The sequence below is a fragment of the Rhinoraja longicauda genome, chromosome 2 (assembly GCF_053455715.1).
Source record: "Rhinoraja longicauda isolate Sanriku21f chromosome 2, sRhiLon1.1, whole genome shotgun sequence".
NCBI classification, from domain to species: domain Eukaryota; kingdom Metazoa; phylum Chordata; class Chondrichthyes; order Rajiformes; family Arhynchobatidae; genus Rhinoraja; species Rhinoraja longicauda.
Window position 1 is genome coordinate 3764023 of NC_135954.1, and position 18992 is coordinate 3783014.

The following is an 18992-nucleotide window of genomic DNA, read 5'->3' on the forward strand; positions in this document are numbered from 1 at the left end:
TTCAGTGACTGATGCACTAGGACACCCAGATCTCGTTGTACGTCCCCTTTTCCTAACTTGACACCATTCAGATAATAATCTGCCTTCCTATTCTTACCACCAAAGTGGATAACCTCACACTTATCCACATTAAACTGCATCTGCCATGCATCCGCCCACTCACACAACCTGTCCAAGTCACCCTGCGACCTCATAGCATCTTCCTCACAGTTCACGCTACCACGCAGCTTTGTGTCATCTGCAAATTTGCTAATGTTACTTTTAATCCCTTCATCCAAGTCATTCATGTATATTGTACCCAGCACCGAGCATTGCGGTACCCCACTAGTCACTGCCTGCCATTCTGAAAGGGTCCCATTTATCCCCACTCTTTGCTTTCTCTCTGCCAACCAATTTTCTATCCATGTCAGTACCCTACCCCCAATACCATGTGCTCTAATTTTGCCCACTAATCTCCTATGTGGGACCTTGTCGAAGGCTTTCTGAAAGTCAAGGTACACCACATCCACCGGCTCTCCCCTGTCAATTTTCCTAGTTATATCCTCAAAAAATTCCAAAAGATTAGTCAAGCATGATTTCCCCTTCGTAAATCTATGCTGACTCGGAACGATCCTGTTACTGCTATCCAAATGCTCCGCAATTTCGTCTTTTATAATTGACTCCAGCATCTTCTCCACCACTGATGTCAGACTAACTGGTCTATAATTTCCCATTTTCTCTCGCCCTCCTTTCTTAAAAAGTGGGACAACATTAGCTACCCTCCAATCCACAGGAACTGGTCCTGAATCTATAGAACATTGGAAAATGTTCAGGGTCAGGCAGCATCTCTGGAGAACATGGATAGGTGACGTTTCACAGAGTGCTGGAGTAACTCAGCGGGTCAGGCAGCGTCTCTGGAGAACATGGATAGGTGATGTTTCACAGAGTGCTGGAGTAACTCAGCGGGTCAGGCAGCGTCTCTGGAGAACATGGATAGGTGATGTTTCACAGAGTGACTGCTGGAGTAACTCAGCGGGTCAGGCAGCGTCTCTGGAATGATGCTCAGGACAACCACTGTTTCTACCACCGCTGACCCTCATCACCTCCTGGGACTACTGACCAAGGATGCTGCCTGACCCGCTGAGTTACTCCAGCACTCCGTGAAACGTCACCTATCCATGTTCTCCAGAGATGCTGCCTGACCCGCTGAGTTACTCCAGCACTCTGTCTGTCTTCGGTATAAACCACCATCTGCAGTTCATTCCGACATATATCTGTCCAAATGTTTTGTAAGGTCTTAATCGTATCCACTTCTATAACTTCTCTGGCAGCCCGTTCCAGACACAGACGTTTTCCTATCTTCACCCCATTCTGATATGCTGCCTTTGTTTTCCTCTCCTCTCGTTGTGGTGCAGGCTTGAAGGGCCGAATGGCCTACTCCTTTCTATGTTTCTATGTTTCTAAATGATGGCGACGCTTGGCCCTCAGTAATGTTGTTGTCCTGCTTGCTTTTGCAGTGCTGTGTGTCCTGCTGTGGCCGCTAGTAACCTCGTACGACCTGTGGCACCGTCTTTGTACCAAGGCTGAGCCAGTTCTGCAGCGACTGGATTTTGGTCTGAAGGACTTTGTGCAACATTTGCAGAGAAGGATAAAAAGTAAGAACGTCTCGGTGATTTCAAGATAAACACGAGTGTGGGAAATGGTCTAAATTAGACAATGATGACCAACTATGCACTGGAGTATTTTTAAATTATTAATAATACTTATTGTCTTGCTAATGCGTGCTAGACTTTTGTTTTCATAAGTCACCGGAACAAAATTAGGCCGTTTGGCTCAAGTCTATTTGGCCATTCAATCTTGGCTGATCTATCTTTCCCTCTCAACCTAGTTTTCCTGCCTTCTCCACATATCCCCTGACACCCGGACTAATCGAGAATCAGTCAATCTCCCCCGCCTTAAAGATATCTATTGACTTGGCCCGCACAGCCGTCTGTGGCAATGCATAACTTATTTGGCAATCTAGAAGTCCACCACCGATCTTCCGGCAACTGCAGATGCTGGTACAAATGGAAGGTATTTATTCACAAAATGCTGGAGTAACTCAGCAGGTCAGGCAGCATCTCAGGAGAGAAGGAATGGGCGACGTTTCGGGTCGAGACCCTTCTTTAGACTGATGTCAGGGGGGCAGGACAAAGGAAGGATATAGGTGGAGACAGGAAGATAGAGGGAGATCTGGGAAGGAGGAGGGGAAGAGAGGGACAGAGGAACTATCTAAGTTGGAGAAGTCGACGTTCATACCACCGGGCTGCAAACTGCCCAGGCGAAATATGAGGTGCTGTTCCTCCAATTTCCGGTGGGCCTCACTATGGCACTGGAGGAGGCCCATGACAGAAAGGTCAGACTGGGAGTGGGAGGGGGAGTTGAAGTGCTCAGCCACCGGGAGATCAGATTGGTTAACGCGGACCGAGCGCAGTTGTTGAGCGAAGCGATCGCTGAGCCTGCGTTTGGTTTCGCCGCAACTGAAGGTCCGGCAAAATCCTTTAATCTAACATTAATAAAATAAGGGAGCGCGCTCGAAATCGCGCTTCCCGGAAGTGCCTCCAAAAATGCGTGGCGCCCAGGCCGGGCGAGGCGGCCGATCCCGACCTCAGCGGGACATCCGCGGCCGATCGGTGGGTGGAATCTGCCCCCTGCGACGGGGCTCTGGAACTCTGGCCCGGCTGGAGCCGGAAGATCCGTCCCCATAGGTAGCGGCAAGGTGGCGCGGCGGTAGAGCTGCTACCTTACAGCGCCGGTTTAGTTTATTGTCACATGCACAGTGAAAAGCTTTGGGATAGTGGACAGGTAGGATAGTAGGATCGCTGGCCGGCGCGGACTCGGTGGGCCGAAGGGCCTGTTTCCGCGCTGTATCTCTAGACTAAAAATAAATAGACTGAACAGAGCCGACTTCCGAGGCCGACTTTGCGGAACGTTCCGGTACCGTTGGACTCTTCTCGGACGCCGTGACCTCTGTTGGTCCGGATAATCTGGCAAGGCTCTGGTACCAAGGGTGCCGGAAAATCGATGTTGGACCTGTATCTAAATCGATTCTTTAATCCCACTCCCCCTGACATCAGGCTGAAGAAGGGTCTCGACCCGAAACGTCACCCATTCCTTCTCTCCTGAGATGCTGCCTGACCCGCTGAGTTACTCCAGCATTTTGTGAATAAATTGATTCTTTCATAATCTCAGAAAACGGCAAAATACAACATAGCTAATGCGTGCTTTTGAGTTGTCACTGACGTAATGTAGGGAACCACAGCGTTCAATTCATCTGTGGCAGGTTACACTGATAGAACATAGACCAGTACATCGCAGGAACAGGCCCTTCAGCCCACAATGTCTGTACTGTACCTGAGACCAAGTTAACCGAGTCTCCTCTACCCATCAATGATCACTTGCAAGCCATTCCTTGTGCAGTGCCATATCCATGTGCCTATCAAAAACTATCTGTGAATGTAAACCGTTTATTCTACAAAGTATACTTTACAGCTTTTGTTATACAGGTGCTCCCCGCCTTACCATGGATGCTTCGACTTGCGATATTTTCGGTTTCCGATGGGTTTCTCGGAACGGAGCCCCATCGCAAGTTGAGGAACGTCCGTATTCGCCTTGGTTATCAAAGCAAGAGAAGATAATCTCTCTCACCTACCCTTCACCTGTTTCTCATTTTGCGTTTCAGTGAAGCAGGAAAGATTGGCTGAAAGGAAATCAGAAGACGAGAGTGAAGCGGACACATCAGCTCTCTGTCCCAAGGTTAGGCCGGATCCTCCTCACCCCTGATCACAGTGCACCAATACTGCCAGCAGGCCCAGTGTTCCAGTGGCCCAGCGGTACAGCCACTGTCCCAAAGCAGTAGATCATAAGTGATAGGAGCAGAATGAGGCCATTCAGCCCATTGAGTCTACTCCGCCATTCAATCATGGCTGATTGATCTCTCCCTCCTAACGCCATTCTCCTGCCTTCTCCCCATAACCTCTGACACCCGTACTAATCAAGAATCTATCTATTTCTGCCTTAAATATATCTGCAGACTTTGCCTCCACAGCCTCCTGTGGCAAAGTATTCCACAGATTCACCACCCTCTAACTAAAGAAATCCCTCCTCATCTCTTTCCTAAAATCTCGGTAAACAACATCTACTGTATCCCCTTTGTCTGTCCATAGACCCAGGTTTGATCCTAACTACAGGTGCTGTCTGTACGGAGTTTACTTTGGGTGCTCTGGTTTACTCCCACGCACTCCAAAAAGGTGTGGGGGTGTGTAGGTTAATTGGCTTCTGTAAATCATCCTTGTCATGTAGGATAGTGCTAGTATATGGCTGATCGGTGATCGGGCCAAAGGGCCTGCTTCCTTGCCATATCTCAAAGCCTGGCATGTGTTAGGTTGCTTTAGGTGAGGAGGGCAGATGGGTAGACCAAGGCCAGAGATGAACAGGAGACAAAAAGGTGTGAGAGGAGGAGAGGAGAGGCGTAAAGAGTGAGGAATGGGGTTGAGAGGGAGAGATAGATCAGCCATGATTGAATGGCGGAGAAAACTTCATGCGCCAAATTTTGCACCTAGAACTAATGTACATGTTTCCAAACCAATCTCCTCTACCTGCACGTGATCCATACCCCTCCATTCCCTGCATATCCATGTGCCTATCCAAAAGTCTCTTCACTACCGTGTTGGCCTCCACCACCACCCCTGGCAATGCGTGCTTGCCCCACACATCTCCATTAATCTTTTCAATAGACAATAGGTGCAGGAGGAGGCCATTCGGCCCTTTGAGCCAACACCGCAATTCACTGTGATCATAGCTGATCATTCACAATCAGTACCCCGTTCCTGCCTTCTCCCCGTACCCCTTGACTCCGCTATCATTAAGACCTCTATCTAACTCTCTCTTGAAAGCATCCAGAGAATTGGCCTCCACTGCCTTCTGAGGCAGAGAATTCCACAGATTCACAACTCTCCGGATCAAGAAGTTTTTCCTCATCCCGTTCTAAATGGCCTACCCCTTATTCTTAAACTGTGGCCCCTGGTTCGGGACTCCCCCAACATTGGGAACATGTTTCCTGCCTCAAGCGTGTCCAACCCCTTAATAATCTTATATGTTTCAATAAGAACCCCTCTCATCCTTCTAAATTCCAGTGTATACAAGGCCAGTGTATACAAGGCTCCATTCTTTCATCACATGTCATAGAAACATAGAAAATAGGTGCAGGAGGAGGCCATTCGGCCGTCCCACCATCCCGGGAGTTTTCTCCTTTCACCTTGTAGCTGTGCCCTATAGAGTTAAACACGACACAACTTACATCCCACAATAAAATGGATGTTTAACCCAAGAAACGTTAGACTTTAGCGATACACCGCTGAAACATGGCCCTTCGGCCCACCGAGTCTACCCCGACCGTCGACCACCCCATACACTAGCACTTACCGGAAGACCAATTAACCTAAAAACCTGTACGTCCTTGGAGTAAGCCGGAGCACCCGGAGGAAACCCACTCACTGACTGAAAAAGTTTCTCCTCATCTCCATTCTAAATGGCCGAACACCTCTTTGCTCCTATACTCAACTCCTCTTGTTATCCATCAAGAATTAAATTGAATTGTTTTAAACTAGCATTTGCCTGTAGACCAATGCTTGGCATTCTGTTTCATAGTTTGTTCTGTAACTTTGATTAGCATTTCTGAGCTGCATGCTTATTTGTTCTTTGTTGTTTTTGGATGCTTGAGGGCCTTTCTCCTCGTTTATTGTAGATAAGTAGCTCAGCAGCTGGCAAGGAACTATCCATTTCAGATACGGAGGTCTCTGAGACGTCCTGGACAGAGAATGGAACCTTTAACTTATCCGGAGGGCACACTCCACAGACAGATGCATCCGATGGTAAGGTTCATTTGTGGTACCATATATTATTATATGTCCTACTAAAACTCTCATCTTGTTTAGACAATAGACAATAGACAATAGGTGCAGGAGGAGGCCATTCGGCCCTTCCAGCCAGCACCGCCATTCAATGTGATCATGGCTGATCATTCTCAATCAGTACCCCGTTCCTGCCTTCTCCCCATACCCCCTGACTCCGCTATCCTTAAGAGCTCTATCTAGCTCTCTCTTGAATGCATTCAGAGAATTGCCTCCACTGCCTTCTGAGGCAGAGAATTCCACAGATTCACAACTCTCTGACTGAAAAAGTTTTTCCTCATCTCCGTTCTATTATTTCTTTAAATATTCCCGTTTTTACCTAAAAAGCTTGTTTTTCACAGGATCAAATCTGAAATTGCATTGATTTGAATTAAAGCACTGTATAACTTTAGCAAATGTGCCTGACCGGCGCCCGTCCCAGCGTGCCCTGCGCCTGACCTTCCTCCCGTGGTGCATCGCGGCTGCAGAGGGTCCATTTTTTTACCCACTTGTACGCCTCACGCAAGCGCTCGGCTCTTTCCCTCTTTTTTTTGGAGGGAGCCTGTGGGCAACGGCAGTGAGCCACAACTCCCAGTCAGCTGTAGGCTAATGTAAGTGTTCGGAGCAGGTTTAAGTTTGGCTAGGCTAGGCTATGATGTTTGGTAGGTTAGGTGTACTAAATGCAGTTTTGACTGACAATATTTTTGATTTACGATGGGTTAATGGGAACGTGATCCAGAGGAGATCTTATCGAAACGTATAAGATTATTAAGGGGTTGGACACGATAGGAGCAGGAAACATGTTCCCATTGTTGGGGGAGTCCAGAACCAGGGGCCACAGTTTAAGAATAAGGGGTAGGCCATTTAGAACAGAGATGAGGAAAAACTTTTTCATTCAGAGAGTTGTGAATCTGTGGAATTCTCTGCCTCAGAGGGCAGTGGAGGCCAATTCTCTACATTCAAGAGGGAGCTGGATAGAGCTCTTAAGGATAGCGGAGTCAGGGGGTATGGGGAGAAGGCAGGAACGGGGTACTGATTGAGAATGATCAGCCATGATCACATTGAATGGCGGTGCTGGCTCAAAGGGCCGAATGGCCTCCTCCTGCACCTATTGTCTATTGTAGGTCGAGGAGCATTTGTACTTCATTTCATGATTGTTTTACTCCTCGTCAGACGGCTTCGTGAAACAAGATGATAAAGTACTGCAATAATCGTAACTCTCTCGTGTTTTGATCGTTTGATTCAGACTTGGACCGTCCGAGTGACCACGAAGAGGCATTTGCCAGAGGTCTCCCAGAGTTCCCCTCGATAGACAAGGGGACGATGGACGACGACGACGACTCCAGCATCGGCATCCCCACTCCCCCGTTCCCCACCCTGGAGGCGGGTTTGTGTTCAGAAGACCTGGGGTCGGTGGTGGCCGGCCTGGCCCTCAACCTGACCAGCGAGCAGAGCCTGGCCCTGATCAGCACCATGGCGTCCGGAGCCATCGCCGCGGCCGTCACCTCCGCCATGACGGGCCCGCCACGGGCCGCCCACGCCGGCCCCTCCCCCTCCTCGCCGCCGCCTCCGCCGACCACCCCCAGCGAAGACACCGACAGCGAAGAGGCCGACGACTTTGAGCTGCTGGACGAGTCGGAGCTGGAGCAGATCGAGAGCGAGCTGGGACTGGAGCGGGGCCAGGCGGCGGGGCACCAAGCCGACGACGGCAAGCCAGGGTTCCTCTCAAACCTACTGGGAGGCCACTAACCCACCCTGCTGCCGGGCTGCAGAACAAACATGCAGACCACATCTCAAAACAATCGCAAGCCAACGAGCTGATTCACTGCTTGTTGTAGTTCCCCACTCCCTCCCTCCCTCCCCCACTCCCTCCCTCCAAACACAAAGAGCCAAACCTCACAAATAAGATCTGGTGAATATGGAACTAAACGCGGCAAAAAAGAAAAAGGGCGGGAGAAGGTGAAAGAACGTTGCACATGTAATAATCTACTCATTGAAGGAACTGATTTGAGTCGTGTTCTTCGGTATAATGGGCCACCTACTTTTTTTTTTTTTGCGTGTTGTCAGACTATAATCTTTATGCCTTGAATTAACAGCATGGAAATTTAATCCTGTGGCGTCAGTCTGAGTTAACGACTAGCTTTAAATGTTTTAACGGACTCGTACGGCGAATATTAACGGTCGTTCGTCCAACAAGACACAGTTTCTGGTCCTGGGGGGTTGTTGTGCACGGAATCAGACAATCAATAGCCAGCTATCCCCGGCGCTGAACCAAGACAACAGGGCTGCTGACGATCGATAACAAGTACCCACACTTTTTTCTTTTTCTTTTCTTTTTTTGCAAAGATTTGCTGTATTTTCTAAATATTTTTATCGAAGTCCGGTCCTGTTTGAAGTCTTTAACTCGTATGTTTGTGGTAGCTTTGCCATTTACGTTTGCACTTCGCGTGGACTGTTCACGGCGAGCTTTGTTAGAGGCACGTTTCCAATCCGAGATTAGTCGTCCTTTTTTCCCTGCTTGTTCATTTCCTCGATGACAAACAACCAATCTGTACTGCACTTTCTGCCTTAGTGAACTGAAGATTCAAAGATGAAAACTATTAAAGTTTAGTTTAAGTTGAGTATTGCAAATTAATTTTTATTTTTTGATTGAGCGGGCATGCCTTAAGCGGGCATCCTTTTACACACAGAGGGTGGTGGGTGTATGGAACGAGCTGCCAGAGGAGGTAGTCGAGGCTGGGACTATCCCATCATTTAATAAACGGGCAGGTACATCGATAGGGCAGGTTTGGAGGGATGTGGACCAAACGCAGGCAGGTGGGATTAGCATAGCTGGGACATGTTGGCCGGTGTGGGCAAGTTGGGCCGAAAGGCCTGTTTCCACACTGTATCACTCTATGCTCTATGTCACTTTGTTCCTTTAGATAATGGGTTCTGCTCTGAAAATAGTTAAGCAGTTTTATTTCTCTATTGCAAACTGTTTGTTTTGTTGAGGGGTGGAGTGAGTACCACAGCTATTTGCTATGCTAATTTAATAACTTCTAGGAGCAGAATTAGGCCATTCTGCCCATCAAGTCTACTGTGCCATTCAATCATGGCTGATTTATCTCTCCCTCTCAACCCCATTCTCCTGCCTTCTCCCCATAACCCCTGACACCCGCACTAATCAAGAATCACTGCCCTGAAAACATCCATTGACTTAGCCTCCACAGCCTTCTGTGACAGAATTTCATAGATTCACCGCCCTCTGACTAAAGAAATTCCTCCTCATCTCCTTCCTAAAGGAACGTCCTTTAATTCTGAGGCTGTGCCCTCTGGTCCTAGACTGCCCGACAAGAGGAAACATCCTCTCCACATCCACTCTATCCAGGCCTTTCACTATTCGGTAAGTTCATGTAAGATACAATGTCAAATGATGAGATTGAAGCTAATTAATGTTATTAATTTGTAGACACAAAATGCTGGAGTAACTCAGCGGGACAGGCAGTATGTCTGGAGAGAAGGAATGAAGAAGGGTCTGACGAAGGGTCTCGACCCGAAACATCACCCATTCCTTCTCTTCAGAGATGCTACCTGACCCGCTGAGTTACTCCAGCATTTTGTGCCTACCTTCGATTTAAACCAGCATCTGCAGTTCTTTCCTGCACATAATGTTATTAATTGATATTTTGGATAAATTACCTGCCTGACCCTAGGGCTAAGTAATCCGTGGTCTTGAGTTTAGTCTGGGACATGTTCAGCACAGTGACGTAGCGGTAGAGTTACTATCTCACAGCACCAGAGCCCCGAGTTCGATCCTGACTACGGGTGCTGTCTGTATGGAGTCTGCACGCTCTCCCCTTCACCCGCATGGGTTTTCTCCGGGTGCTCCGGTTTCCCCCCACACTCCAAATACGTGCAGGTTTGTCGGCTAATTGACTTTGGTAAAATTGTCCCTTGTGTGTGTAGGATAGTGATAGTGTACCACTGGTCGGCGCGGACACGGTGGGCCGAAGGGCCTGTTTCCGTGCTGTATCTCTAAACTAAACTAAACCGTGTTGAAACACTGGGTGATTTTTGCGATAATTTTGATTCCTATTTAAGATCGTTTACAAATGAACACACCCTTTAACCCTAAACCTCCCGTGTTTTTCTTCCACCCAGGTTCCTCGTAATAAAGGCTTAGAGAAAATGTAAATACGTATTTATTTTAACTCACAAATTAGACGGGACAACAGGCATTTTGAATATCATGTCCTTCACTGAAGTAAAATGCTAAGTAGTTCTGTCAGCTTGGGGGATTTGTATGTAAAATTATTAATGCTTTCAGCAACTTATTGAGTAGAAGTGCAATTAGCTTTTGCCAAACCATATTAAAGATGTTTCATAAGTTCCAGGAGCAGAATTAGGCCATTGGGCCCATCAAGTCTACTCCACCATTCTATCATGGCTGATTTATCTTTCCCTCTCAACCCCATTCATTCTCTTGCCTTCTCCCCATAACCCCTCACACCCGTACTAATCAAGAATCTATCATCTCTGCCTTAAAAATATCCATTGTCGGCCTCCACAGCCGTCTGTGCCAATGAATTCCATGCTGCAGTATGACTCTATCAACCTGAGAGGCAACTTTTAATCAAGAATTTGAGTGGGTATCAACATGTCGAATTTTGGTTAATCTCATTGAACTTTGAACTGAGTGAGCATGTAACAATTTTGTGAAATAAATCATCTTCACCATGGACGTCCAATCCCTCTACACCTCCCTCTGCCACCAGAGAGGTCTCAAAGCCCTCCGTTACTTCCTCCAACAGAGACCCAAGAAGGGTCTGGTCCCCAAACGTCACCTATCCATGTTCTCCAGAGATGCTGCCTGACCCGCTGAGTTACTCCAGCACTCTGTGAAACGTCACCTATCCACGTTCTCCAGAGATGCTGCCTGACCCGCTGAGTTACTCCAGCACTCGGTGTTTATCTTCGGTGTAAGCCAGCACCTGCAGTTCCCTCCTACCCTGTCAGTTTCCCTCCACTAACATGCTCCTCTGCCTGGTGATCCTTGTCCTCACCGCCAACAAACTTCTCTTGTGACTCCCCTCACGTCGTCCGCCAGCTGGGAGGTGCGGCCGTGGGCACTCGCTGGGCTGCAGCCACGCCCGCCTTTTTATCGGCCACGTGGTGCGGCACGGTGGCGCAGCGGTAGAGTTGCTGCCTCGCAGTGCCAGAGACCCGGGTTGGATTGTGACTACGGGTGCCGTCTGTACAGAGTCCGTACGTTCTCCCCGCGACCGCTTGGGTTTTCTCCGGGTTCCTCCCACACTTCAAAGACGCACAGGTTTGTGGGCTAATTGGCTTCAGTGAAAATTGTAACTTGTCTCTAGTGTGTGGGATCGTGTGAGTGTGCGGGGATGATCGCTGGTCGATGTGGACTCGGTGGGCTGAAGGCCCTGTTTCCACGCTGTATCTCTTAAAGTCTAAAGTAAAGTCTATATCGAACAGTCCTTGGGCTAGGTTTCCATCTTTCTCTGCCACATTGACAACTGCATCAGGGCTGCCTACTGCACACGGTCTCCTCCACTGTCAGAGTGAGGCCCAACGCAAATTGGAGGAGCAGCACCTCGCTTGGGCAGCTTTCACCCCAGCGTATGAATATTGATTTCTCTAACTTCAAGTAACCCTTGCTTTCCCTCGCTCTCCATCCCTCCCCCACCCTAGTTCTCCGACTAGTTTCACTGTCCTCCTGATTAGATTTTACTGATTGTACGTCTCGTTGTCACCTTCCCCTCCGCTAACAATGATCTATTCTATATTTTCCTTGATCTCTGTCCCCTTTGATCTCTCGTTTTCACACCTTACCCTATCATATCTCTATGTATCCCTCTCCCCTGACTCTCAGTCCGAGGAAGGGTCTCGACCCGAAACGTCACCCATTCCTTCAATCCAGAGATTCTGCCTGACCCGCTGAGTTACTCCAGCGCTTTATGTCCATCCCCCGTGTAGAACTCATGGATTTCATTCACTTCACCACTAAATTCCACCTGCCCTCAAACTCACCTGAACCATCACTGATACCTCACTCAGAAACTGTCCTTCACACCATAAAAAGAGGAAGAAGGCAGATAACCCCCTTGTGATCATTGAATGACCTTAGCAACGAACCCGTTCTCCCTGTGACCACATGGGCTTTCTCCAGGTGCTCCAGAGTCCCGCCACACTCCAGAGACGTGCAGGTTTGTAGGTTAATTGGTTTTGGTAACAATTGTCCCTAGTGTGTAGGTATGGTATGACACTGTGGTATAGGATGGTATTTTACTTGTCAAACCGGCCGAGGTACAGTGAAACAAATTTTTGTATTTAGTTCAATACGTGTATCACTTACATAAGCACTTACATACATATTAGAAACAGAGAAACATAGAAGCTTAGAAAATAGATGCAGGAGGAGGCCATTCGGCCCTTCGAACCAGCACCGCCATTCATTGTGATCATGGCTGACCATCCACAATCAGTAACCTGTGCCTGCCTTCTCCCCATATCCCTTGATTCCACTAGCCCCTAGAGCTCTATCGAACTCTCTCTTAAATTCATCCAGTGAATTGGCCTCCACTGCCCTCTGTGGCAGAGAATTCCACAAATTCACAACTCTCTGGGTGAAAAAGTTTTTTCTCACCTCAGTTTTAAATGGCCTCCCCTTTATTCTAAGAATGAGGCCCCTGTTTCTGGACTCCCCCCAACACTGGGAGCATTTTTCCTGCATCTAGCTTGTCCAGTCCTTTTATAATTTTATACGTCTCTATAAGATCCCCTCTCATCCTTCTAAACTCCAGTGAATACAGGCCCAATCTTTCCTCATATGACAGTCCTGCCATCCCGGGAATTAACTTATCTCTAAATCTAAAAAATCTAAACTTGGTGAACCTCAGCTGCACTGACTCAATAGCAAGGACGTCCTTCCTCAAAGTAGGAGTCCAAAACTGCACACAATACTCCAGATGTGGTCTCACCAGGGCCCTGTACAACTGCAGAAGCACCTCTTTGCTCCTCTAATCAAATCCTCTCGTTAAGAAGGTCAACTTGCCATTAGCTTTCTTCACTGCCTGCTATACCTGCACGCTTACTTTCATATACTTCTATCAAGTCTCCCCTCAACCTCCCACGTTCCAGAGAAAACAATCCAAGTCTATCCAGCCTCTACCTGCAGCCGAAACTCTCTAATCCAGGCAGCGTTCTGGTAAACCTCCTCTGCACCCTCTCAGAAGTCTACACATCTTTTCAGTAATGGGGCAATACTCTAAACGCGGCCTGACCAAAGTCCGATAAAGCTGCATCTTGACTAACTGACTCGTAGAGTCTCACAGCGTGAAAACAGGCCCTTCGGCCCAACTTGGCCATACCGGCCAACTTGTCCCATCTACCCTAGTCCCAGCTGCCTGCATTTGGCCCATATCCCTCTAAACCTGTCCTATCTCAATGTTAAACCTGTACCTGTCGAAATGTTTCTTAAATGACTCTTATTGAAATGAGTATTAAAATGGCTCTTATATTGAATGCCCCATGTAACGAAGGCAAGCATACCAGTTGCCTTCTTCACCAGCCTACAGTGCGCTCCATAATGTTTGGGACAAAGACCCATCATTTATTTATTTGCCTCTGTACTCCACAATTTGAGATTTGTAATAGAAATCACAGGGCACATTGCCAGATTTTATTAAAGGGTATTTTTATACGTTTTGGTTTCGCCATGTAGAAATTACAGCTGTGTTTGTCCCAAACATTACAGAGGGCACTGTATCTGCTTGTGTGGCCACCTTTAGTGAGCTACTAGACCAAGTGGACCCGTTGGGCACACACCTCTCCTGCATTGGTGCAGCACCCTCTCCCCTCCCCCCTCCCTCCCCCCCTCCTCCCCTTCCCCTCCCCCCCACTCCATCCCCCTCAACCCCCCTTATCCTCCCCCCTCCCTCCCCTTCCCCTCCCCCCTAGGAGATAGATTTAAACTTTAAAATGTGAATAACTTTAAAAATATAACACCGATTTCAATGAAACTTCTTCCATTCGCACCAAAGGGACGACGGTGAGTAAGGTGGGCCTAACATTGTCGCGCTATCGTGTAGCGTTTTGGCTGTAGTTCAGGAACAAACAGATGAACCTGCACTCCAAGTTCCATCTGCACCAACACTGTTAAGGGTCTTGCCAATAATTACATACTCTCCTTATCTTACATTCCACCTCCCACAGTGAAACACTTTGTTCGGGGTTAAACTTCATCTGCCATTTCTCTGCCCATTTCCGCAGCTGGTCTTGATATCTCACTGCACTTTCTGACAGCCTTTACTGTCTGCAACTCCTCCAATTTTGGTGTCGTCACCAAACTTCCTCTCCAACCCGTCCATATTTATGTCCAGGACATTTATATTTTTCACCTACAGCCGGGGTCCCAAAACAGATCCCTGCGGAACTCGAGTGGCCACAGACCTCCAGCCAGAATATCTACCTCTGTAGACTGGGCGATCGTTTCGCCGAACACCTTCGCTCAGTCCGCCTGGACCTACCTGTTCTCCCGGTTGCCAAACACTTTAACTCCCCCCCCCCCCTCCCATTCCCACGCTGACCTTTCTGTCCTGGGCCTCCTCCATTGTCAGAGTGAGGCCAAACGCAAATTGGAGGAACAGCACCTCATATTTCGCTTGGGTAGCTCGCAGCCCAGCGGTATGAATATTGATTTCTCTAAGGTGTCACAAAAAGCTGGAGTAACTCAGCGGGTCAGGCAGCATCTCAGGAGAGAAGGAATGGGTGACGTTTCGGGTCGAGACCCTTCTTTGGACTCTAACTTTCTCTAACTTCAAGCAACCCTTGCATCTCCCCTCTCTCCGTCCCTCCCCCACCCAAGTCGTTACTCGTTTCAAAGTCGTCTTGTTGAGCCATAAATGTCTGCAACTCGTTTTCACTGAGCCCACAGCCTGTTGCCTTTATCATCGTTACTTTTTTTCCATATCTTTCATTCATTTGTTCTACATCTCTTTATATCACCATCTATATCTCTCGTTTCCCTTTCCCCTGACTCTCAGTCTGAAGAAATGACTCGACCCAAAACGTCGCCTACTCCTTTTCTCCAGAGATGCTGTCTGGCCTGCTGAGTTACTCCAGCTTTTTGTGTCTATCTTTGGTTTAAATCAGTATCTGCAGTTCCTTCCAACACATCTACCGACTTGATGCCCTTCACAATCAATTTTAGGTAACTAATCTACAAACATCCCTGTGGACGGCTTGATTATAATCACGTGTAATTTTTCGCTGACTGGATAGCAAGCAACGAAAAAGCTGTTTACTTGGCCAATTGAAATAAAAGTGTTGTGGCAGTATGTTGGCAAGATGAATGTATGAGCAGTTCTGGTAGCCTAGTCAATATATGATCCTCTCATCTGCAAAACAAAATAGCAATCAGCAATTTAATAGGTCTGGGCGGCACGGTGGCGCAGCGGTAGAGTTGCTGCCTTACAACACCCGAGACCCGGGTTCCATCCTGACTACGGGTGCTGTCTGTACGGAGTTTGTACGTTCTCCCCGTGACCTACGTGGCTTTTCTCCGAGATCAGTTTTCTCCCACACTCTAAAGACGTGCAGGTTTGTAGGTTAATTGGCTTGGTATCAATGTAAACATTGTTCCTAGTGTGTGTAGGATAGTGTTAATGTGCGGGGATCGCTGGGCGGTGCGGACCCGATGGGCTGAAGGGCCTGTTTGCGTGCTGTATCTCAACAAAAACTAGTCCTTCATGAGTGGGGTTGCTAAGTTAGTTATGAGGCATTTTAGGAAAATAGTCTGAAAGGTCTGCCACAATCTTATTTGTATGCCTAAATACTTTCAGAGTTGGAAAGTAGTGTCAATTGATTATTGGCATGTTCATTGAAATAAATCTTGATTCTTGCACCATCCCAGCATAAGTGTAGTGAAGTTCAGTGATTATAACGATGCGATATTCAAGGAATACAATTACTATTAACAGAAGGTTTATATATGTATATATAAGTGGTGGCACGGTGGTGCAGCGGTAGAGTTGCTGCCTCACGGCGCCAGAGACCCGGGTTCGATCCTGACTACAGGCGCTGTCTGTGCGGAGTTTGTACGTTCTCCCTGTGACCTGCGTGGGTTTTCTCCGAGATCTCCGGTTTCCTCCCACACTCCAAAGACGTGCAGGTTTGTAGATTAATTGACTTGGTGTAAGTGCAAATTGTCCATGGTGTGTGTAGGATAGTGTTAGTGTGCGGGGATCGCTGGTCGGTGTGGACTAGGTGGGACGAAGGGCCTGTTTCTGCACTGCATCTCTAAACTAAAATATTCACTCCAGTTTATGCTGTTTGGTACATAGGCATTAGAGTTTCATTATAGTTTCTGTAGCTCTCCTCAATAAAGGCGTCCTTCAGTTAAGAATATAAAGAAGGTAGTACGCAAGTTGGCAGATGATGTACTGGCATCAATGAAGAGAATGAGATTTGGCCGATATCCGTGAAATTGTAACACTTATAGCAAACTAAATGACAGGTCTACTCATTTTCATAACACTGCAAAAGAGAATTAATTCAATTACATTTTTCCTCTTGCCCCATGACTTACTCTGCTGCTCAATATAATTTTCAAGCTGGCAATTGCTATTATGTTATCCTCTGTCACAAGAGCCATCCTATATGCTTTACTAATCTTCTTTGTTTTGACCTGGGGTCCGTCTAACCTATTGGGCTATTTTGGCAAAATCTGTCTCTGGTTACAGACTACTATCGTCTACTTTCTCTTCTAACCCATTTAAAACTGGAAAGCTAACATTGGAGCATGTCGGGTGAGAAATTTGTTCTTGTGTAACCGTAATAGCAAAGCACAAAGTGACGGAGTAACTCAGCATTTGTACGGGTAGACACATAATACTTGAGTAACTCAGCGGGACAGGCGGCATCACTAGAGGGAAGGAATGGCTGTTGTTTTGGGACCCAAAATGTCACCCATTCCTCCTCTCATAAGGAGTAGAATTCGGCCATTCGGCCCATCAAGTCTATTCCGCCATTCAATCATGGCTGATCTATCTCTCCCTCCTAACCCCATTCTCCTGCCTTCTCCCCCTAACCTCTGACACCCGTACTAATCAAGAATCTATCTTTCTCTGCCTTAACTGACTTTGCCTCCACAGCCTTCTGTGGCAAAGAATTCCACAGATTCACCACCCTCTGACTAAAGAAATGCCTCCTCATCTCCTTCCTAAAAGACCCTCCAGAGATGTGTGGGAAAGAACTATTGATGCAGGTGTAAATCGAAGGTAGACACAATATGCTGGAGTAACTCAGCGGGACAGATCTGAAGAAGGGTCTCGACCCAAAACGTCACCCATTCCTTCTCTCCAGAGATGCTGCCTGACCCGCTGAGTTACTCCAACATTTTGTGTCTCTCTTCAGTGTAAACGAGCATCTACAGCATTTGTGAGTGAATGGACAGGTGGTGTTTCAAGTCGGGACCCTTCCTCAGATTCGGAATGTCACCTGTCCATTCATTCCCTCCACAGATGCTGCCCGACCCGCTGAGTTCTTCCGGTATTTTGTGTTTTGCTCAAGATTTCAGAATCTGCAGTTCCTTCCATTTCCATTATTCTGCAAATTTGACTTAATCTACATTGAACTGAAGCTTATCACAACTGATAGCCTTAAATGATTTTAGAGTTGGAACCAAGGTTTGAATGATTATTGGCACTATTTAAAATCTTTTCACCATTCTGACTTTTTTATTCGTTCATTCGTGCTTTCACTAACCAATTTTCAAGTAATACGTTTGCTGTTTATGACAAGATTTTATTATTAAATATTTTGTTTCATTCTAATATAACATACCAGCACTTTCAAACGTATTTGATTTATTTATACTCATTTATTTGTTACTAATGCCTCTCGTCAGGTAGCTCATCTTACCTGAAGAAGGGTCTCGACCTGAAACGTCACCTATCCATATTCTCCAGAGATGCTGCCTGACCCACTGAGTTACTCCAGCACCCTGTGAAACGTCACCTATCCATGTTCTCCAGAGATGCTGCCTGACCCACTGAGTTACTCCAGCACCCTGTGAAATGTCACCTATCCATGTTCTCCAGAGATGCTGCCTGACCCGCTGAGTTACTCCAGCACTCTGTGAAACGTCACCTATCCATATTCTCCACAGATGCTGCCTGACCCGCTGAGTTACTCCAGCACTCTGTGAAACGTCACCTATCCATATTCTCCACAGATGCTGCCTGACCCGCTGAGTTACTCCAGCACTCTGTGTCTATCCTACCAATCGCAAACCTCATTTAAGATTACGGAGATGGTGTGCAAGTTAGAGATAATATACAGACACTCCTTAAGAAATCTGAAACTTGGGATGTAACCTCATTCATTGAAAGACTAAACTGGATGCACATTTAATACTTGCAAAATTTGTCACTTTTATTCAACTCATGACGAATTTCTACCCCAATTTGTTTTTGGACAAGATGTGGCCTTTACTTCATAATTTTGTTGCACCTGCATTTAGCAAACAGTTTGTGACGTTAAATAGGATCATTCACATATTAAAAGTGGGCGTCGGGATAAATTGCAGTAGATTATGACAATATTAAAAATGTTTGCACTTTACATGTGGTTTTTACTAAAATGCACTTTCTATCAACCAAGCACGTAAATCAATAATAATTGTTTCTTTGATCTCATAACCAGAAACAGAACCCATCAGAAAAGTGTGGTACATTTCACAAAACAGGAAGACTTCCCAACGACAGCACTTTATTTAATAACTTTTTATGCTCAGAGTTTAAACGTTTCAGTGGCAAATACATGTCCATAATCGTAATTGGATTTGATTATTAAGGCTTGCCTAATGCTGTGTTGATTTTTTTTGTGATTGTGATTTTTTTTAACAAAATAAAGGCACTAAAAATATTATCTCTTAACTGGTGAGTTTTTATGATCAAAACAATTTTACAATCGGCGTTTGAACCATTTGCATTCTGATAGGCAATCCTTGAGATAGGATTTCTTTGGTCAGAGGGTGGTGAATCTGTGGAATTCATTCCCACAGATGGTGGTGGAGGCCAA

The 18992-nt window shown here is 46.8% G+C and overlaps 1 protein-coding gene across 1 annotated transcript in view; it reads left to right on the forward strand.

Moving 5' to 3' along the window:
• retreg1 (reticulophagy regulator 1) overlaps positions 1–18822 on the forward strand; it is a 97668-nt gene extending 78846 nt beyond the window's left edge. Inside the window, exons 6-9 of the mRNA XM_078414063.1 lie at positions 1497–1634; positions 3701–3774; positions 5765–5891; positions 7156–18822. Coding sequence (XP_078270189.1) covers positions 1497–1634; positions 3701–3774; positions 5765–5891; positions 7156–7658 — 842 coding nt within the window. The 3' untranslated portion in view covers positions 7659–18822. The remainder of the gene's footprint in view (positions 1–1496; positions 1635–3700; positions 3775–5764; positions 5892–7155) is intronic.
• Positions 18823–18992: the final 170 nt, after the last annotated feature.